The sequence below is a fragment of the Cucurbita maxima genome, unplaced genomic scaffold (assembly GCF_002738345.1).
Source record: "Cucurbita maxima cultivar Rimu unplaced genomic scaffold, Cmax_1.0 Cma_Scf00003, whole genome shotgun sequence".
Taxonomy (NCBI): domain Eukaryota; kingdom Viridiplantae; phylum Streptophyta; class Magnoliopsida; order Cucurbitales; family Cucurbitaceae; genus Cucurbita; species Cucurbita maxima.
Window position 1 is genome coordinate 1434527 of NW_019272019.1, and position 21750 is coordinate 1456276.

Genomic DNA, 21750 nt, shown 5'->3' on the forward strand with positions numbered 1-21750 from the left:
ACTCGAACCATAAAATATTTTTTACATATAAATTTTTTCGAATAAAATTAGTGCGGTATGAAAAATTCGAACCTTCAACCTTTATAGAAAGAATGCATCTCAAATGTCGTTAATATGTTACATATATAAATACTTATTATAATAAGGTGTCACCTTCTTGTACATTATAAATATTAATATGATTATTACTAGTAATAAATTCAAGCCAACTATGTTGTTATTCTCTTCAATAATTGTCATATTGATTATTTTATTTTCTTATTTTTATTTGGTCTCAATTATTAACCTCGTTGTCTCAAAATTAAACAATTATTTTTTTCTAACTAATTTCATAAAAATATTACCTTTGATCATTAAAGTCACTTCTAAGCACGTAGTGGGTCCCTTGTTGGAACAACGTACCGCTTTCAATTCTTTTAAACCTTTCTTGATCATCATATTTTTAAGATCGCTCTTATTTGGATGTGACTTCGATTCATTCATATACTCTTTATTTACTTGAGTGTCTCATGCCCATTAACTTCCGCTTCGATTCATCCCCAAACCAAATCTTAGTGAGGGAGGTATCACTGTAACACTACTTGCAACGACCCATGTCTAGATTTTGGATCAAGATTCAGAATCTAAATTTAGCACTTGTTTGCTCCGATATTCCTTTGTGCAACATGGTCACGTTATTTACTCATCCCTTCCAAGAGTGAATACTGTCCTCACAGATTAACACATGTCCTTTCAGAATGTGTTGTCATCACTTACCTACATTCTAAATTGTTTTTCAAGAGTTCACCTAACATAGAATTAGTTAAGGTAGAATATAATTTAATTTAAATTTTTATGGACTCATAACTAAAATAAATAAACTAAAAAAAAAAAAGGAGAAATTAATTGCCAATGGCCATTATTATGGTAGGTCACAACCTTACCTAAATTGGTCGCTATTTAAATTTTATTTCATAAATATATGGAAAAAAAAATTAAATTAATTTTATTAAGATTACAAAAACTAAAATTAAAATTTATTAAACGAAAATAAATTAAATTCGATAATTGAAAATATTTTTACGTATTTAATATCAATATCGACTACTTCTATGGACCACGTCTTTTCGGTGTGATTAATAGAGACAGAAATTTTCGAAATTGAAACTAAGAATATTTAATTCTTAAAAAAAAAAAAAATTTAATTTCAATTTTAAAATGTAATTTATTTAATATATATTAGTAAAAATTAATGAAGGGTATTTTTGGAAGGAGGATGGAAATGATTGGAAGCTTTGAATATTGGAGGGCAGTGAAAAAGTAGGGAAGGATGAAAGTGAGAAAAAACAAAAAGTGAGGGGTAATTTAGTCATTTGGGTTCAAGTGTTGCCAAACATACCCAATGGTATCCAAAACCCACCTCCATAAAGCAAAGCTGACCTACAATGCTCCAACTTGTTTTCTTATCCCATACCACTTTCAATTTACAACTAATTTTTTTCCTTTTTAAAAAAAAAAAAAAAAATTAATTACTCGATATTAATGTGAAAATCTAACACGTTTCTTAATTAAAGAGTTACAGTGGTTCGATGGATATCTTATAAGAGTATAAATTTGATATAGAGCATTCAAGTGACTCAAGAACTCGATCAATCTGGACTACTTAATTTAAACCATAAAAGTTGGGTTGAGTTAGAATTTTTTTCATGTGGTCGTGTTGGGTTTAATTTTTGTTTGGATAAATATGTGGGTTACCATTTTTTTGACCAATCGGTCTATTTTTAAGATTATTATGAAAATTAAGAATATTTGACGTTTGTAACCGTCGTAGGTGATGTGCTATATCTTGTGAATGTTTGATATTAAAGTTTTATGAAATTTTAGTTATTAATGTAATGTATATTATCTAGAACTTTTTAAATAATTAAAAAAAAAAAAACTTGACAACTCAATCCAACTCAACCTCGAAAATAGAAGGTTGGGTTGGGTTGTGAACACTGTTTGAGTTACTTAAGTCACCAATCCAACCAACTTGAAATTGGGTTGAGTTGGTTCGGGTCGGGTTGTAAACACTATTTGAGTTACTCAAGTCACCAACCTAATCAACCCGAAATTGGGTTGGGTTGGTTTGGGTCAGGTTGTGAACATTATTTGAGTTATTCAAGTCACCAACCTAATCAACTCGAAATTGGGTTGGGTTGGTTCGGGTCAGGTTGTGAACACTATTTGAGTTACTCAAGTCACTAGTCCGATCAACTCGAAATTTCGAGTTGGTCCAAAAGATTTTTCCAATCTAACCCAACTCAACTGATATACACGCACATCTGATCGACTAAAATAAGGTTTAAATAGGAAATTAATAAACTATATATATATTTTTTAAGGAAAGGTTGAAAGCCAAGTGGGTCTAATGATTGGGTTTGTGCAAACCCTCCCCATAAAAGGGAAAAGAAGACTTAAGATTCTATAACTTAATTAAGCATATAAATCAAAGAAAATAAATAATAAATAATAAAATACTTTGAATTTTTTTTATAAAATATTAAATTTTATTTTTACAAAAAAAGGAGGGGGGCCATTGATCATGACAGGCATATCCCACCAAGGATTAAAAAAAATTAATTATATAAAATAAAAAATAAAAAATCACCTTATGTATAAAACTCCCTCACTTTCATCCAATAACTAGAGGCTCCCATGGAAGTGGACTCCGGCGAGGCGGTGGTGGAGGCGGCGGCGGCCGAGGCGGTGGAGACCCACGAAGAAGTTGGTGGTGGCGGTGGGGGCGGAGGATCGAATTCCGGTGAAGAAGAAAAGGGGTTGTCTTTTGGTGGGAACCGATGGCCTAGACAAGAGACTTTGGCTTTGTTGAAGATAAGATCCGATATGGGCGTAGCTTTTAGAGATGCTACTCATAAAGCTCCATTATGGGATGAAGTTTCAAGGTTTTTTGTCAATTCATATTCTTTTTCTTGGCAAGTTCATATCAAATTTGAAAAATTTAACCAATTTGATCTTATTTAGCATGTTCTAACATGGGTTTGTCTGTTTTTCTCTCTCTTCTAATGCAAAAGCTGAGAACTTTATCTCTCTTTTTCTCTCTCTTCTTTAGATCTTTGAATTGGTTGAGATTTCAGGAAGCTAAGGGAGCTTGGATTCAATAGAACTCCAAAGAAATGCAAAGAGAAATTTGAGAATGTTTATAAGTATCACAAGAGAACCAAAGAAGCTCGAAGTGGGAAATCCAATAATACCAAAAAGATTTATAGGTTTTCTGATGAATTGGAGGCTTTTAATCACATTTCATTTCAATCTCACCACCGGCAAGTGGCGGCAACACCGTCGCATTACGATCAACCGGGGAAAATAACCACCGATACTATTATATCGACGATGAACAATTCATTACCACCAAAACCCTCAAATCCTCTTTCCAATTTTCCAAACATGGCGGTTAACGTGGTGTTTTCAAGCTCAACGTCGTCGTCAACCGCGTCGGAGGAAGATCCGTTCCAAAGTAGAAGGAGGAGGAGGAAGAAGAAGAGAAAATGGAGTGATTTCTTCTTGAGGTTAACAAAGGAGGTAATAGAGAAGCAAGAAGGGCTTCAATTAAAATTCTTAGAAGCCTTGGAGAGAATAGAGAATCAAAGAAAATTAAGAGATGAAGCATGGAGAATCAAAGAAATGAAAAGGGTTAATCAAGAACATGAAGTTTTAGTTCAAGAGATGTCAATAGCCGCCGCGAAAGACGCCGCGGTCGTTGCATTGTTACAGAAGATATCTCCATTCCCATCTCCGCCACAACCACCGCCACTGCCACCGCCCCCGCCGCCACCGACTCGTCCTCAAGACGGGGATAGAAGGCTGTCGAGATGGCCAAAGGAAGAAATTGAAGCATTGATAAGGGTTAGAACAAGAATGGAAATGAAGTATGAAGAGAATGGTGCAAAAGGGTTAGTGTGGGAAGAGATATCAACAGCCATGAGAGGGTTTGGATACAATAGAAGCTCAAAGAGATGCAAAGAGAAATGGGAAAACATAAACAAATACTTCAAAAAGGTGAAAGATAGCAACAAGAAGAGGCCAGAAGATGCCAAGACATGTCCTTACTATTACCAATTGGATGCTATCTATAAAGAGAAGGAAAAAGGCATGAGCTTTGATATCAATAGCCAAATGGAGCCATTGATGGTGGAGCCTGAACAACAATGGCCGCCACCATTTCAGGTCAATCAAATCATGGGGAATCAAGAGGAAGAAGAAGAAGAAGAAGAAGAAAGTAGTAGCACAGAAGGGTTGCAGTCTTCAATAAGCATATGATATCCATTACATAGTTGAAAAGGGGTAAAAGTTTAGCACAAAAAGCAAGCAACTTTGCAATACATGTGCTAAAGAGCACTAGAATTTGTATGATAATTAATTGTTGTTGTTTATAGTGGGATTAATTGAATTTCCTTTTTTTCTTCTTATTATCGTAATCAAGCTTAAATTATTGTCAAATTTTGTTCTATGAATTATTATTGTGCATGTTTTAAAAGTTTGATAGAATTAGCTTACACATTTATTTTCATGTGTAATCTTGATGGAAGCTAATTCTATCCAAATTACACATGGCCTATGTAGCAATCAGTGTCGGGTCATTTCGGATGGTCCGTTCTCTAAAAAAAAATTGAAAAAATGTTGAGAATTATAAATATCGAGTAAGTACTTAAAGTAATACAAAAAAAAAAAAAAAAAATGATTGAGAAATGGAGAGTTAGACTCCACCGTAAAAGAAGGTTCCTTACTTTCTTTTATTTCACTAGAACAGTTTGAAGCCCATCAAAGAATGGACAACTCCATGCAAGTATTTTGACTGATTTGGCTTGGGTTTGACACGGTCGGACCATTTTCCACTAGTTGCAGTTCTTCAGAAGAGTTTAAGATTTATAGTTGATTTATATTTTTGGAGTCAAGTTTAAATTACTGGATGGAAAATTAGGCTTAGCTAGTTTAGATTATTTGGAAGGTAAGCTTAAATTATTTTACTAGGTTTATCTAGTTTAAATGATCAGGAGAAGCTTAAATTATTTTAGGCAAAATTAGGTGAGTTAATTGAGGTAGGAGAATTCTAATTTATAATTGTAGGACTCCTTAGGTTGAATTAACTTTGAGAGAGCTGCGTTAAACTAATATCAAGGAGTCGTAGTAGCTTCGGTTTAGGACCATCAAGTACGTGACTCTAATATCAGCTCGACTAGAAGACTTGTCTTGTGTATGATGACACTTTCCTAGTGGTCTCGTGTCATTTATGTTGATATGATGTGTTACGATGGTGTAGTATGTTACGATGATGTGATATGCTATGATGTTATGAATGATGAACGTATGAAAGCTTATGCATGCATATGATGACACTTTCCTAGTGGTCTCGTGTCATTTATGTTGATATGATGTGTTACGATGGTGTAGTATGTTATGATGATGTGATATGCTATGGTGTTATGAATGATGAACGTATGAAAGCTTATGCATGCATATTACCTTGGGTAATATGTGATACACGACAGTCAATGTACCTCATACGTTCGGCTACAACCAACAAGCCTGACCATACAGGCCTAGGAGGTGTGCAAGGCCGTCTAGTAGGCCCATGCTCGCACATGTGAGTCCATGCTCGCACATGTGAGTCCATGCTCGCACATGTGAGTTGTGTATAGAGAAGTACTATGCATCCAATTTGTCGGGAGAACTAGAGGTCACATAAGGCACCCTTGTGCTTTATAAATAAGTAGCATCGACGTATACTAATTTAGTATTTCATGGGCCTCAAAGTATCGAATTTATACATAAGTAGCATCGATTCTATATACACAACCCCACATATCTCAATGTTTTAATATTGGAGGATACCCCTAAGAGTAATGGAAATTAGGGAAAACCTCCGACTTTGTGGTTAAGGTCCCCACGCTCTAACCAACTGAGCTATTCCAGCTTCTTTATGACAACTTGTGCCTAGGATTTATATAACAATTTGACACCTAATTGCTCTGGCTTCCCCGGTGACATGGTTATATTACTTACTCCTTGTTTCTAAGAGTGAATACTATCCACACAAACTAATACGAGTTCTTCCAGGTAGTTCCTACATTGAGTAATCAAAAAGGAAGGTGTACCTTGTTGGTATAGGTAGTAACTTTCAATTCTTTTAAGTCTTTCATAACTATGGATTGAAATGACCATCAAGCTTGCATGGTGCACGACAACTATTGTACTTCCAGGTGTCCGGCTATAGCCAGAGGAGCTAGCCTGACTAGCAAGCCCAATGGATATGTGAGTCTGCCTGGTAGGCCCACGCTCGCATGTGTGTGTCGTGAAGTACTACACATCCAACTTGACTAGATTGAAGGCTACCTAAGAGAATACAGTTTAAATGATAGGTTTATTCATGTCGCATGTGTTTGCATTCCCTGACCACAATAGTGGGGTCACAGTATTTCTTAAAATACTCGAGTCTTGTGCTATTTTTATATTACAAGTAAAGGTAAGACACATATATGCGGTTGACGACCGCGTGGCGTTAAAGACCATGAAACCTGTGTTAGGGTAGTTTCATTTTTTTTTTTTTATAGATATTAGGTTAGTCTAGGACATCATTGTCAATCTTTTCTTTAGTTTTATTTTGCATTCAATATTTCTCCTTTTATGAAATTGTTTTAAATGAATATTTTCGCATAAATAGGTTATATCATGCATATGGTAGCGAGTTGGATAATGAAAGTCTCACATCGGCTAATTTAAAGAATGCTCATGGGTTTATAATCTAAGAATACTCTCTTCATTGGAATGAGGCATTTTGGGGAAGCTCAAAGCAAAGTCATGAGAGCTTATGCTCAAACTGGACAATATCATACTATTGTGGAGAGTCGTGTTTGTTCATGGTATCATAATCATGCCCTAAACTTAGTCGTGCCAATAAATTGGTATATCCTCAAATGTTCTTTAAAAGAAAAGGAGTCATAAGTGGAGGTGTACTTTGTTCGAGGGTTTATAATTTTTGGAATATTCATGGGTTTATAATAAAAAAATACTCTCTTCATTGGAACGAGCAAAACTATGAGAGTTTACTCAAAGTGGACAATATCATACACGAAAATCGTGTTCGTTCTAACATTAAGATTTTAACTTTTATTAAAAAAAAATGGTAAATATTTATTTATTTATTTTTGAAGAGTTTAAGAATGTTTATGTTTATTTTTTAGTTTGAAAATATTATTAATTTGAGGGTATTTTTGTTAAGAAGTAATTTTGTGGTCAAAGGGATAAGGGTAGGAGAAAAATGGTGGCCCCCTTTCATTAAAAGCTAAAGGCCCCATTGGAGTGAGTGGCCATGTTCCATTAAAAGCTTCATATGTTTTGAATACACAAAAAGCTCATTTTGATATGTTGCCATCAAACTCACACATGCCATCTCTCTCTTCCCCAAAACCCTATCTATTCAACATTTGTCCTTCCTCTCAACTTGTTGCCAAATTCATCACCTACCTCCAAAATATACCGAGTCGATATGAGCCCGTTTTATTTAGATGCTACTTTTTGCTAGCGAATCAGTTGAAGAGAGAAATGAATCACTTCTTATAAGCGTGTGAAAACCTACCTCTAGCAAACGCGTTTTAAAATCGTGAGGCTGACTGTGATATGTAACAAGCCAATACGGACATATTTGCTAGTAGTGGACTTGAATTGTCGCAAATGGTATCTGAGCCAGACATTGGGCAATTTGCCAACGAGGATGCTGGCCCCCAAGGGTAGTGAATTGTGAGATCTCACATCGGTTGGGGAGGAGAACGAAACATTCCTTATAAGAGTGTGGAAACATCTCCCTAGTAGATGAGTTTTAAGATCGTGAGACTAATGACGATATGTAACGGGCTAAAGCGAACAATATTCTCCAAAGCATTTCCTATAAGGGTGTGGAAACCTCTCTCTAGTCGATGCGTTTTAAAACTTTGAGGCTAACAACGATACGTAACAGGCCAAAACGGACAATATTTACTAGCAGTGGACTTGGATTGTTACAATTTTCAACTTCAATTCATACATGATCTAGCACTCAATGAGTAAGACATCTCTATTACATGATTTCAAGAGTCTGATATAGCTTGATCTCAGAATACTCCATAATTGTTGTGATATCTCACGTTGGTTCGGGAGGAGAACGAAACACCCTTTATAAGAGTGTGAAAACTTTTACCTAGCAAACGCGTTTTAAAGCCATGAGGGGAAGCACGAAAGGGAAAGCCCAAAGTGGACAATATCTGCTTGCGGTAGGCTTAGGCTGCTCTTCTCGATGTTTGTGTGTCAGTCTGCATTGGGTTTTGTCCGTCTCCTCTTAAACCTTTTTATTATGCCAAATTACACACAAAAACATATCATATTCTATGGTTAATATGGACAATATTTCAATAATTGTATAGAATTACTCACAAAAACATATCATATTCTATGGTTAATATGGACAATATTTCAATAATTGTATAGTTTGAAGGAATGAGATATGTAAATGTAGGTTAAATTAAGTAAAAACAAATATGACCCACATAAAATTGATTAAAAATTTGTATGATAAAAATGGAATTAATCCCAAGAAATTTGGTGGCACACAATTGGGTAATAATGAACAAAAGGGGCTTGTCATTTTCAGACACATGACTAACAGCTAGATGTTCTAATAGGTATCACAAAAAGGTGCTTGCTTTGAGTTTATAGGTAAAATGTAATAAAATTATGAGATTTAAGCATTAATGAGTTATTCAAATGATTGTTATGGACTAAACAATGATGAAAAGTGCCATCATTAGTGGCTAATGATTAGAGTCGAAATCTATTGATATTGATGCATCCTTATGATTTCTCATCGTATTGTACCATCTTTCATGATTTTTATGCTTATAAATATTATGAACGACTATTTCAGACAAACCTGAGTTTGCAAATTCAATATCGTTCGGAATTGTTATAATCTAAGCATACTTGATTTTGTGTCACCATCCGACTTTTATAAATCGTTTTTAAGCAATTTTATATCATCAAGATAACTCTCATTCGAATATAGTCTTGGTTGATTCATGTGTGTTTTCCTTTACTCGGGTGTATACTTGTGAGATTCCACATTGATTAGAGAGTGGAACAAAATGTTTCTTGTAATGGTGTGGAAACCTCTCTCTATTTGACACATTTTAAAATCGTGTGACTGATGACAATGCATAACCGGCTAAAGTGGACAATATTTGTTAGTAGTGGGCTTGGGTTGTTATCCCAAAATTTTTTCTGTTCTTGTCATCCCAAAACTTGTACTCGAACTCTCAAAACCATAGCCTATGAAGTAGCACTTCACACCCTCAACGTCAAGTTTGTCGCTTTTCTCTGGATCAACACGAACATACGCAGTACAACAAAAAATTCTCAAGTGAGAGTACTTGAGTTATTTTCCTGTCCATACTTCGTCGGACAAATTGAACTCCAAGGGTACTAACGACCCTCTATTGATCAAGTAGACTGTTCTATTTACAGCATAATCTCATAATGTCTCTGGCAATCCAGAATGAATCCTCACACTCTTTGTCCGCTCATTCAATGTTCTGTTCCTTCTTTTAGCAACACCATTTTGTCTTGCTTTACTGGGAATTGTCCTTGTTAATCTAATTCCCTCAACTGCACAAAATTTTTTGAATTCTGACTTGTCGTACTCCCCTCCATTGTCAGACCTCAGGCATTTGATCTTCAAGTCGGTCTGATTTTTCACTTTCACCTTTCCACTTCTTAAACGTGGCAAACACATCTGACTTATGTTTCAGGAAATAAATCCACACCTTCCTACTGAAATCATCGATAAAGGTGACAGAACTTTGATCCACCAAGTGATGGAACTCGAGATGGTCCCCAAACATTTGTATGGACCATTTCCAACTGCACTTTCTTCAATTCTCTAGTAGTCCTTGTGAAGTTAACTGGTTTCTGCTTGCTCATAACGCAGTTCTCACAACGACCCACATCAACAGATTTTAGACCTTTTAAAACTCCTTTCGCAGCCAGCATCTTCATTCCTTTTACGCTCATATGTCCAAGTCTATTGTGCCATAGACTTGAATTTGAAGCACTCTCAGCAACAACAACTATGTTCATATTGGGTTTTATGTCCTAAAACTCATAGTTTATAAACAAAGATATAGAATCAATAAAGTTTTTATTGATGTTTATTTAGTAAAGATTGTTATTGAATAATGTGAACTTTACGATCATTAATCTAAATCCAATAAACTAAGAAAACTCTGGCTATAGTATGATTACTTAAACTATATGTAGAGACATAAAAGTAGATCAAGTTCAAGTATATAGTCAAAATGATCTATAGTATAAGGATAAGGCTGAGTACCTTATTTTGAGGACACTATGAATGCGGCCCACTTTTGTATATGATATAAACAATGTGATCACTAAATTGTACATATGGAGACATGTGAGTGGGGGTGTCCTATGCAATGAGTATTACATAAGATCGGACCATGAAGAAAATCACTCTCTTTATAATGGCGTTTACTGTTGAAACTGATTTTCTTTACACTCGATGACCTAGGTAACTCGATCTTAATCCTGAGCTAACCATGAACTCCTGTTCATTCGGAATTATCCTTAGATTTGCATGGGTGAGAGTGCCTTGAGTTCGCCGACCTAGGTAACTCGATCTTAATCCTGAGCTAACCATGAACTCCTGTTCATTCGGAATTATCCTTAGATTTGCATGGGTGAGAGTGCCTTGAGTTTGCCGACTCAAAAAGAGCCTCCCATTTCAGGGGTAAGACTGGGTGAATAGCTGGGGACGGTGGTGCAAGATGAAATTCGCTCCTACCCACTTTTAGGATAAAAGAGAGGTAATTCCCTTAAGTACTAACTTCAAGTCTTGAACAAGGGGCCCCACCCACTCATTGGCCTGAGAGGGATTTGGTTTACTGGTTGGACCATAAACCAATTGTTCACAAGAGGATCAGTGGGACATAAGAAACAAGAAGTAACTTCAGGGGTAAAACGGCTAATTGATCCAGCTCTAGTTACGAACAACCTGAGAAGGATCAACTTACTAATCATGATTATATCAAATGGACAGAAATATATCTATAGTGAGGGGAGTGCAACTACTAGGCTATAGTGGAGTGTCCTAGTAGTTAACGAATGTTGGTTAACAAGGTTAATGAGTTTAACCAGTTAATCTTGGATCGTTGGAGCTCATGATCTATAGGTCCATTAGGTCCCTCTACTAGCTCATATCGGACTAAACCATAGAACAGTGTAACGAGTGAATTCGAAGTGTTCGAATTCAAATTAGGAAATATGCGCTACATATATACGATATATTTAACTGCATTTTTATTTTATTTACGAATTAAACAAAAAGAGAGAATTTGAGATATTTAAATAAGATTTAAATATCTTAATCAATTATGTGTCGGAATTGATTGAGATTGACATTTAAATTAATATTAAATATTAATTAAATAGTTTAATTAATCATTTAATTTTACTTTAATTTGAAATTACTTATTCAAATTAATTGTTGAATTAAAATGAAGAAAGTCAAAATGTTGACTTCATTTAATGGAAAAATCCATGTTTAGTGGAATTTTGAGGTGTCAAAATTTGGTTTAACCAAACATGCATGCTTGCCACATAATCCCAAACATTTGAGTGGAATTTTGAGTGTCAAAATTTGGTGATCTCAAATTTGCATGAACATGCAAACATGACTCTTTAAATAGAGTGATCATGGTGCATGGAAAGTCGACTTTGAGAAAATTCTCACAAGCTCTCGCTTCATATATATTAAATCTCTCCCAAGTTTAGTCACTCACCGGATTCCACAATCCCGTTCTAAGGCCGGAGGATAGTGGAGAAGACACTAGTGGTGGTTCGAAACCGGTTCGTGAGGAAAAAGGAATTTGAACTACAAAAGATTAGTATTCAAATTCATTAAGTTTTAATACTAATGAAGATGCTAGTTATTTACTATAATTGATGTTCTAAAAGTGCCTAAGATCCAAATTGCTTCCGCATGTGTTATATTAACACCATCAGTTCATACATCCTACAATGCTGTATAATGTTCCAGATTTTGTGCAACGTGCTACCACCATAGCACCCTTCATAGTCTTCCACGAACTCTTTCTTAATTTTGTTGCACAACCTGTGCTGTTCAACTAACCAATAGAGATCAGGTTCTTTTTTAGACCAAGAATATATTTGACAACTTCTAATGTCCACTGATTTTTTGTCAAAGTTTTTATGCTGACATCATATTTTCCTGTAATCTCCAAATCTTTGTTGTTGGCAAGATACACCTTTTCGAAATTTCTAGACTTGAAATTAAGAACAAACTCTTTATTTGGAGATGAATGAAAGTATGAACTTACACCCAAAATTTAGGGTTTAATTGGACTGTCCACGATGAGGACTAGAGCATCTCCAATATCTTCGACTAAATTTATAGAATCATCATCCCCAGATTTGTGATTTTGTTTCCTCTTTTGTCTTGTACAATCTGTCCAAAAGTGATCTTTTTCTCTACAATTCCAACACGTTACTTTAGGTCTATTTGGAAATTTTCTCGATTCTTTGATTTTGATTGCCCTTTGTTTGGGCCATTCGGTTTATTTCTTTCCCGTTAGTCAACACTGAAAGCACTACCAGATAAATTCTCAATTTCTCGTTTTCAAAACCTTTCGCTGAGAACTACATCTCGAATTTCATCAAACTTCAGTTTATCAGATTCTCGGAAACTGCTGATTATAGCAACAACAGTATCCCACGACTCGGGTAAAGATGACATCAAAATCAATGCTTTAATTTCATTCTCAAAATTAATTTTCACCAAACTCAGTTGACTTAGGATCTCATTGAATTCATTTATATGATCAACAACAGATCTGTCTTCTCCTTGATGATGTTGAACGCCACGTTCATGGATAGCGTCAACTGGATTAGCCCTAAGGCTTGTCAATCCTTGAACTTCCACTAGTCCGTGGTCATGGTATCTGGCATCACCCCCAACAGGGGTTCATGAATATCTTTATACAACAGATAATCTTCAATCTGCATCTTCCAGAAACCGAAATCGGATCCATTTAACTTCTCAATTCCAATCTTTAAACTTTTCATCTTCACAAAACGTGATGAATTTTTGCCTAGTTCTGATACCAGTTGTTAGGATTGCACAACAACACACATACTCATCTAGATGAACACAAAGAACTGGATAAAGAAAATACAAAGAGAATATTGGCTAAAGGTTTTATATTGATGAGTATGTACAATAAAAGAATACAGAAATACATTTTCAGAGCTCTGCATAAAGGATATATATATGGTTTAGTTTATTATATATAGATTTATCATATATAACCACCTACTATATATAACTCTATGATATGGATATAGGTTTTTACTAAACATAGCTATTTATTATTTATAACAATTTACTATATGTCATTTACTCTATATATAACCATTGACTAAGCTATAAATAAACATCAGGCTACATAACCTAACAATCACATAATTTCTCGTGTCGTCTGATATCGTGAGTACTAGCACTGACACTAACCTGTCCTTCTAATCTTTGAAGCTTACCTTGCAAGCCTTGGTCCATATGAATGAACACAACAGGGGTGATAGGAAGTCCAAATGACATGACAACAAACGCATAGTGGCCGTATCTCTTTCTGAAAGTTGTCTTTGGCACATTCTCTTCTTGCCATTCTCTTCTTTAATCTTGATATGATGATAACCTAACTATAGGTCTATCTTGAAGAACACCATTGATTCTCTAAGTTGATCAAAGAATTCCTCTATGCGTGGATGGGGATACTTGTCTTTATTGTCCTCTTATTTAACTCCCTATAATCGATGCATAAATGCACCAGTCCATCCTTCTTTTTTATGAACATCACTGGTGCTCCCCTCCAAGATATACTGGGACGGATAAAGTCTTTATCCAACAATTCTTGTAGCTATGCCTTGAGTTTCTTTAGTTATGCTAGTGTCATGTGTCATGGTTGTACTTTCTCAACCATGTGGCGTCGTAATCTTGACACGCTCACGACAAGCCTTGTGGGAAGCTCAAGCCCCATATTCATTTTTTACCCGACTTTGTGGCTTCCTTGAACCTTAAGCGAGGTTTTCCTTCGCCAACCGAACATCACTTTTGCAGAATCCAAGCTTGTTCGACCACACACGCTACCTGTGCATGCATGTTCAATCTTCTGCGACACAACCGTCGTGCCTCTACACCAAGCCAAGTCATTTAGCTCGACATTACCTCTACTCGGGGCCAAGGTCTCTCAATGTAACACCATTTCCCATCATCTCATCTTGGTTCACAATTAACATGGCCCTCATGCTTTGATGCCATCCCAAGTCACGGGATGTCGTTGACCATAACAGCTCACTCGGTCATGCCATCGAGAATGCGCCCACACGTCATTCATAATCTCGAGACATCCTGAAAATCCATCCATTCAGGTTCAGTCGAGGCATTGGCCTTCTTGTGTCCATGCTAAACCCTTTATGGAATACGTACCAAATAGTAGAAGCAAAATCCAACCAACGACACTTGGGCTAGGGTGCAATACCAGGACACTCGTGCTGCCTAGTATTGTCTTTGAAAAATTCATTTCAAAGGAAGTCGCCCAAGACACTCGTCCTAAAACACTCACCCTCACTGTGACACACATGTCATATGGTAGCTCGTTTAGGCCACAGGGCTCAGAGGTGGTGGAGAGCTGACACCCCCTTATAATACAATTTTGCATCATGTAGACAAGTACTAAAACTAATGCTTTGTACTTGTGGGGTCTCATGTATGTATATAATTCATATACGCGTGAAGAACGATATATTTTTGTTCTCCTCTTTCTATTACTCATTGAGGTCCCTATTTTAGTATAGGGTTGGTGTATATGAAAGTGATACCCCATATGTACGAAAGTAATGCACACCCAACAAGACCTAAAGATTAAAGATTATGAACGACATGGTGGGTTTCCTATGTACAAAAGTTGTGCAAACATAAAAGAAGTGTAAGCCCAAACCATTATTTTAGGTCCTCGTAGGAATGAATGTCATGATTCTATCTTCTCATGTATCAACATTTTCAAACTCCAACATATGGGTCACTTACTAGACATTAGTAATACTCAACCATTTCCGAGCATAAACATCTTACGCGATTGCGGTGGTTGCCACACAAGCCATGGGTAGTCATGTTAGAGTTAATTTTCACACTAGTTTCTCCTTTGTATTTGAACTAACTTTGAGATTTATACTTTCAAACGTGAATTTTAGGATTTTTATATGGATAATCTTGTATCGAAACAATAAATTGTCTCGATATCATCATTTACAAAACAATAATTACCTCTCGCACAATTCAACGTTCGATAGTTTTTTTCTTTCTCGAACTAAATGATATTATTTATACATAAAAGTGAGATACAAGTGTATGGTGGGATGAGAGGTTTAGGGTTTGGTGGGCAAGAAATTGGAGACATAAAGGGGGCAATATGATTAAAAGGTAGGAGAGAGAGAGGGGGGAGCCCTATCAAAATGAGCAAAAGAAAGTCCAAAAAACACATCCATACAATGAGTTGAAGCCAAGTTTTTATGGGGTTTGAAAGAAAGGAACTCTTTCCTCCTCCTTTTGCCTTTCTTTTCTTTCTTTTCACATCTCCCATATGTCTTGTGATGAACAAAAAGGTAAGGCCCTCCCTTATTATGTCATTGTTCCAATGGCCTTCCAAAAGAGACAAATGCAACATATAAATCTAGGGAGAGAGCTTAACTTTTTGAATAGGGATCTTCTTATCTATTTTCATCGTAATCTTAAGCCTATCGTGAACAAATATTATCCATTTTAGCTCGTTACCTGTCGCTGTCAATCTCACGATTTTAAAACGTGTTTGCTAGTGAGAGGTTTTCATATCCTTATAAAGAATGTTTCGTTTCCCCTCCAACCCAAGTAAGATCTCACAAAAATAACCCAATTTTGTATTTATCTCGAAAATACCTTTTAAACTTTTAACAAAACGTTTTAACAATACATTTTTCATTTGTTTTCGGATAGAAACTGTTAATATTTTGATTCAGAAATACCCTTGGACTTTCAATAATGTTCCAAAAATACCCTTCACTTTAAAATGTTTCATCAATATTCTTTAAAGTTAAAAAATCCTCCGATTATTAGTATCATATTTAAAAAATACCTATGAAATTTTGAAAATAACTTTACACCCTTAACCCTCGTAAAAAAAAGTTCAAACCTCATAGATTATTTTCAAACTTTTTTAAAAAAACTCTAAAAAATTTTAGGAAATTAATGTTACTTTTGAAAGTTCATGAGTATTTTTTAAACGTAGTTCTAACGATTCGGTTTAAATAAAAGTATTTTTGGACTTTATAAAAAAGTTTAAAGATTACTAATCAAATGTTAAAAATGTTTTTTTTAAACAAAATATTAATAATTTTGGATGCTTTTTTTAAATTTTAAAACTCAATAATATTTTTTTTAAATAAAATACAAAAATAAGATAATTTTTATTAATATATAAAATATTGGTGTTATAAATGAGAAACTTTTATGAGTTGTAACAGAATATTTATTGCTATCCACAAAAAATGATAATAATAAAATAATAGTAATAATAATATATAATAATAAAAAATAAATTAAAAAATAATAATAATGAAAGGTCCACACACAATTGCCCCATTTCTTAAGTCAAAGCAAAAAATAAAATACTCCATTTTTATCTTTCTTTCTACCTATGTTCTTCATCATGTCTCTATGTCTTAAATAATGCCTCACTTATTTTCTTCTCGTTCTCAAAAATAATACCTTTTTAACCCACTCGTTCAAATCTGATAGGGTGGAGGTGGGAACGAACAATTCATTATCAAGTGTGGAAATCTCTTTCTAGTAGACGTATTTTAAAATCGTGAGGGTGACTGTGATATGTAATGAGTCAAAGTGAATGATATCTGTTAGCAATGGGGTCAATATTTGCTAGCGACGAGCGTGTGAAAAACTACCTCTCCTTAATAGATATGTTTTAAAAACATGAGCTTGATGACGATACGTAACGGACGAAAACGGACAATATGTACTAGCAGTGGGGAGGTATGGAAACCTCGAACTAAAGAAAATAATATTTGCTAGCGGTGGAGTGTCGAAACCTACCTTTGTCTAGTAGATATATTTTAAAATTGTGAAATTGACGACGATATGTAACGGGCAAAAACGGACAATATGTGCTAGCGGTGGGGAGGTATGGAAATCTCGAGTCAAAGAAAACAATATATGCTTGCGGCGTGGTGTGGAAACCTACCTTTCTCTAGTAGATACATTTTAAAACTATGAGACTGACGACGATACATAACGGGCAAAAACGGACAATATGTGCTAGCGGTAGGGAGGTATGAAAACCTCGAGTCAAAGAAAACAATATCTGCTAGCGGCGGGGTGTGGAAACCTACCTTTCTCTAGTAGATACATTTTAAAACTGTGAGACTGACGACAATACGTAACTAGTAAAAACTGACAATATGTGCTAGCAGTGAGGAGGTATGGAAACCTTGAGCTAAAGAAAATAATATCTGCTAGCGGCGGAGTGTAGAAACCTACCCTTCTCTAGTAGATATATTTTAAAACTGTGAAACTGACGACGATACGTAACGGACAGAAACGGACAATATGTGCTAGTGGTAGGGAGGTATGGAAACCTCCAGCTAAAGAAAACAATATTTGCTAGCGGCGGGGTGTGGAAACCTACCTTTCTCTAATAGATACATTTTAAAACTGTGAGACTGACGACAATATGTAACGGGTCAAAAAAGAATGGTACTTAAAAGAACGGCTTCAATGGCAGGAGTGAGAAGGAAGATTCCTTAAGAGAAATGGTGTAGGGCCAATGATCCTACAAATATTTATAATGTGTTATCCTAAGGGTCCATTTCCATGCCTACATGTGATGCTCCCTCTACCCTTCATCCCTTCTCTCTCCTCTCTCATTATTTACTTTCTACCCTCTCTCGACACCGTAAACCGACTCATTCAATACCTATTATCCTGTCTCTTTCTTGTTCGGTGACCTCAACGGTTAACATATCAATACCTTTACATCTTACATACTTGAGATTAGAATCAATCGAGATAATAACGTTATTTTTCAAGTACGTATCTTACTGACCTGAAATGTTCAACAAATTTATTATTCGAAAAGCTTCAAAACTCATTCAGTTTGTGACACGGTCAAGATATCAATGACTTGACATTTTACTACCCGAATATTTGTGACGTTTTTTTTTAGGTACATCCCCAATTATTTATTTATACTTTTTGCCACCACCTTTCACAATTTTGATAGTTTTTTAATTAACTAAACATTAGGGGTTTGCATGCAAGGTGTCATATCTTTTAATTTATTTTTAATGAAATAATAAATACAATATTTTTCATTATTATTTTTCTCTATAAACTTTCATATAACATTAATTATGGTAATTGGCTTCATTAAATAATAGCCATAATAATATTAATATTATAAAAGTAATAATATTTATTTTCATTTTTTTTATTATTAATAATATGTAAATATTTTTTTTTTTACATTTAATTCATTTTTTTTAATTGAAAAGAGTTATGAGATTATTAATTATAAAATGACCCCTCAAATTATACATATTTCATTAATATTTATTTTTTCACATTTAAGTCATTTTTGTCCACTTATTTTTAAAAATTTCAATTTTATTTTTATTAATTTCAATGGTCCCTACCATTTATCAATGTTATGAAATTGCTGGCCACCTCACCATCAAATTCATTTTTATTTTTATTTCATAATTAATTTTTTTTTTTAAATAAATTTACACAAATATTAAAAAAAAAATTATAAGGGTCAACTTTAGCCTCATATATATATATATATATATATATATATAATATTATTGACAATTTTTTAAAAAAATTACTTGAACTTTATTAAATTTTTTAGGCCAAAAAAAATAAATAAATTATTAAAATGGAAAAACATATAACTCTCGCCGAACTCTATTCTACAATTTCTCAATCACCCCCCCCCCCCCCCCCCCCCCNCCCCCCCCCCCATTGTGAGTGTGTGTATGAACAACAAAAACCCGACAACCCGTCTCGGCTCGACCCTTACTCGAGTTTTCCTAAAACCACAGTATGTTTTGTCTTCACTCACTCAGCAGTACTCACCGAAGTTGGTTTGCTAGCCACAATCTCATAGTTCCCACCACCCTCGTCCTCTTCCTCTTCCTCTTCATCATCATCATCTTTATCGTCGCGATCCATCGGTTCGCTTTCCATCTCTTCGTTGCCCGAGTCTGGTCGGGTGATCTCTTGCTGCGGTGGCCATTGTTGTTCGGGCTGAACCATCAACGGAATCATCGTCGAAGAACCGATGTTTTCGAGCTCGAGCTTCCTGTTGTTGTTGTTGTTGTTGTTTCCGCCGCCCTTTTCCCTATACAATGCATCGAGCTGGTGAAAATAAGGGCATGTCTTGGAATCCTCTGGCCTTGTTTTTCTTGTTTCCTTCACTTTCTTGAAGTATTTGTTTATGTTTTCCCATTTCTCTTTGCATCTCTTTGCATTTCTATTGTAACCTATTTTCTTCATGGCTGATGATATCTCTTCCCATAATGGCCCTTTTGGTACATTCTCTTGATATTTGGCTTCAAGATTTGTTCTTAATTTGATCAATGCTTCTACTTCCACTTTTGGCCATCTTGATGAGCTTGAAGCTGGACTCATAGTGTAATTCTCCCCACCATTATGATCCATTTTCATAATCTCCATTTTTTGTGGAAGAACTACTTGCAATGTCGATGAAGGTGGCGGTGGTGGTGGCGGTTGTACGACCGGTGTCGGATTTGACATGGGTATTGGTTGTTGTTGTGGTGGAGGCGGTGGCGGTGGCGTTCGTGACAAATTGTTGTTGTTGTTGCTGTTGTTGTTTTGGGATTCGGTTATTTTTTGGAGGAAGGAAGTAATGGCGGCGTCTTTAGCAGCCGCCATTGATCTTTCATGAGCTAAAATCTCTCTTTCTCTATTGATTTTAGCCATTTCTTGAATTCTCCAAGCTTCTTCTCTAACAATTCTCTCTTGTTCCCTTTTCTCAATAGCTTCCAAGAATCTCTTTTGCATTTCCACTTGTTTTTGAATCACTTCCTTCATTAATTTCTCAAAAAACTCCTTCCATTTCCTCTTCTTCGTCCTCCTCCTCGGTGTCTCGGATGATGTCGATGAATCATCGACATCATCTGACGTCGAATTCGAGATGAGATCCGCTTCAAGAAACCCAACGGGGACGGATGAGGTGGTAAGGTTATTGAACGGAGCGGGACGAGGAGGAGATGGGAGGTGAATTGTGGGATTTGGTTGAGAGAAGGATATGTTCATCAAGTGGGGTAGGGTGGTGGTGGATNGAACAGTGGGAATGACGGTGGTTGACGGCGGCGGCGGCGGCGGCGGTGGATTGAAATTAAAAGGTGGGTGATTCTCAAGAGCTTCTAATTGTTCAAAAAATTTGTAAGTTTTGCTATCTGGTTTCCCACTACGAACTTCTCTTGTTCTTTTATGGTATTTGTAAACATTCTCAAATTTCTCTTTGCATTTCTTTGCACTTCGATGATATCCAAGCTCCCCTAATTTCCTGATTAAAAATCCAAAAAAAAAAAAAAAAAAACCCACAAGAGATAAAAATCAAAACTTTCATACAAAAAAAGGAAAAAAACATCAAATTGCATGTCGAAAAGCAATGATTGAGCTAAAAAAACGAAGAAATTAATGATATTTTCTTGTGAAAATTACAATTTTTTCTCAATTTTTAAGAAAATCTCCTTGAATTTCAGTGCCACTGAATTGGGTTTCCAGTTTAATTAAAGATTCCCAAGAACAAAAAAAAAAAAAAAAAAAAAAAAAAAAACACACAGATGAACTGACAACGATTGAACTGCCGACAGTGAAACCCAGATCTTGGAAGAGAATTAAAATCGAAAATTTTCAAAAAATAAAAATAAAAATTGAAGCTTTTTTTTTTTTTTTTTTTAATTTTTAAATTTTGATTTGGTACCTGGAAACTTGTTCCCACAAAGGGCCTTTAACGCTTGCATCTCGAAAAGCCACGTCCATATCGGAGCGAATTTTCAGGAGNGCTAAGGTTTCTTGTCTCGGCCACCGGTTTCCGCCGAAGCTCCGGTCACCGTCGTCTCCTCCTCCGCTTCTCCGTCTCTCCTCTTCACCAGAATTGTTATTAATCTCCTCCGCCGCCGCTACACCCCCGCCGTCACCCATGTCTCCGATTACCTCATCATGGCAATGATTCGTCTCCGGTACGGCGGCGCCACCGCCCAAGACGGAAGTAGTGGAGTCACCAAGCATAGAGAGAATAATAACAAGGCTAATTGGGAGGACGCTCCTCCTTACCAAATTACAGCACAAAACAAACCAAGGACCAAAAATAAATTAAAATAAATACACACAACAAATATTTTTTTTTTAAATTCAAAAAAAAAAAAAAAAAAAAAAGAAAGGGTTTTCTGGGAATATAATTAAAAATTTTATTTTTTATTTATTTCTTTCTTTTAGCTGGTGGAATCTTTATTCTTTAATGGGTTATTTTTTAAAAAATAANTATAATAAAAACCTGCCACCTGGGGTTT

General features: G+C 35.4%; 2 protein-coding genes across 2 annotated transcripts; one reads left to right on the forward strand and one right to left on the reverse strand.

The window, feature by feature from the left end:
* The first annotated feature begins 2657 nt into the window (after positions 1 to 2657).
* LOC111473846 (trihelix transcription factor GT-2-like) lies at positions 2658 to 4479 on the forward strand. The gene is made up of 2 exons (XM_023119214.1): positions 2658 to 2924; positions 3117 to 4479. Exons 1-2 carry the CDS (start codon positions 2677 to 2679, stop codon positions 4297 to 4299), a joined length of 1431 nt encoding a protein of 476 aa, XP_022974982.1. The 5' UTR covers positions 2658 to 2676; the 3' UTR covers positions 4300 to 4479.
* Positions 4480 to 19149: 14670 nt separating this feature from the next.
* On the reverse strand, positions 19150 to 21541 carry LOC111473777 (trihelix transcription factor GT-2-like). The gene is made up of 2 exons (XM_023119190.1): positions 21162 to 21541; positions 19150 to 20741 (listed from the first exon to the last, which is right to left on the reverse strand). The coding sequence occupies exons 1-2, from the start codon at positions 21467 to 21469 to the stop codon at positions 19268 to 19270; spliced, it is 1782 nt and encodes a 593-aa protein (XP_022974958.1). The 5' UTR covers positions 21470 to 21541; the 3' UTR covers positions 19150 to 19267.
* Positions 21542 to 21750: the final 209 nt, after the last annotated feature.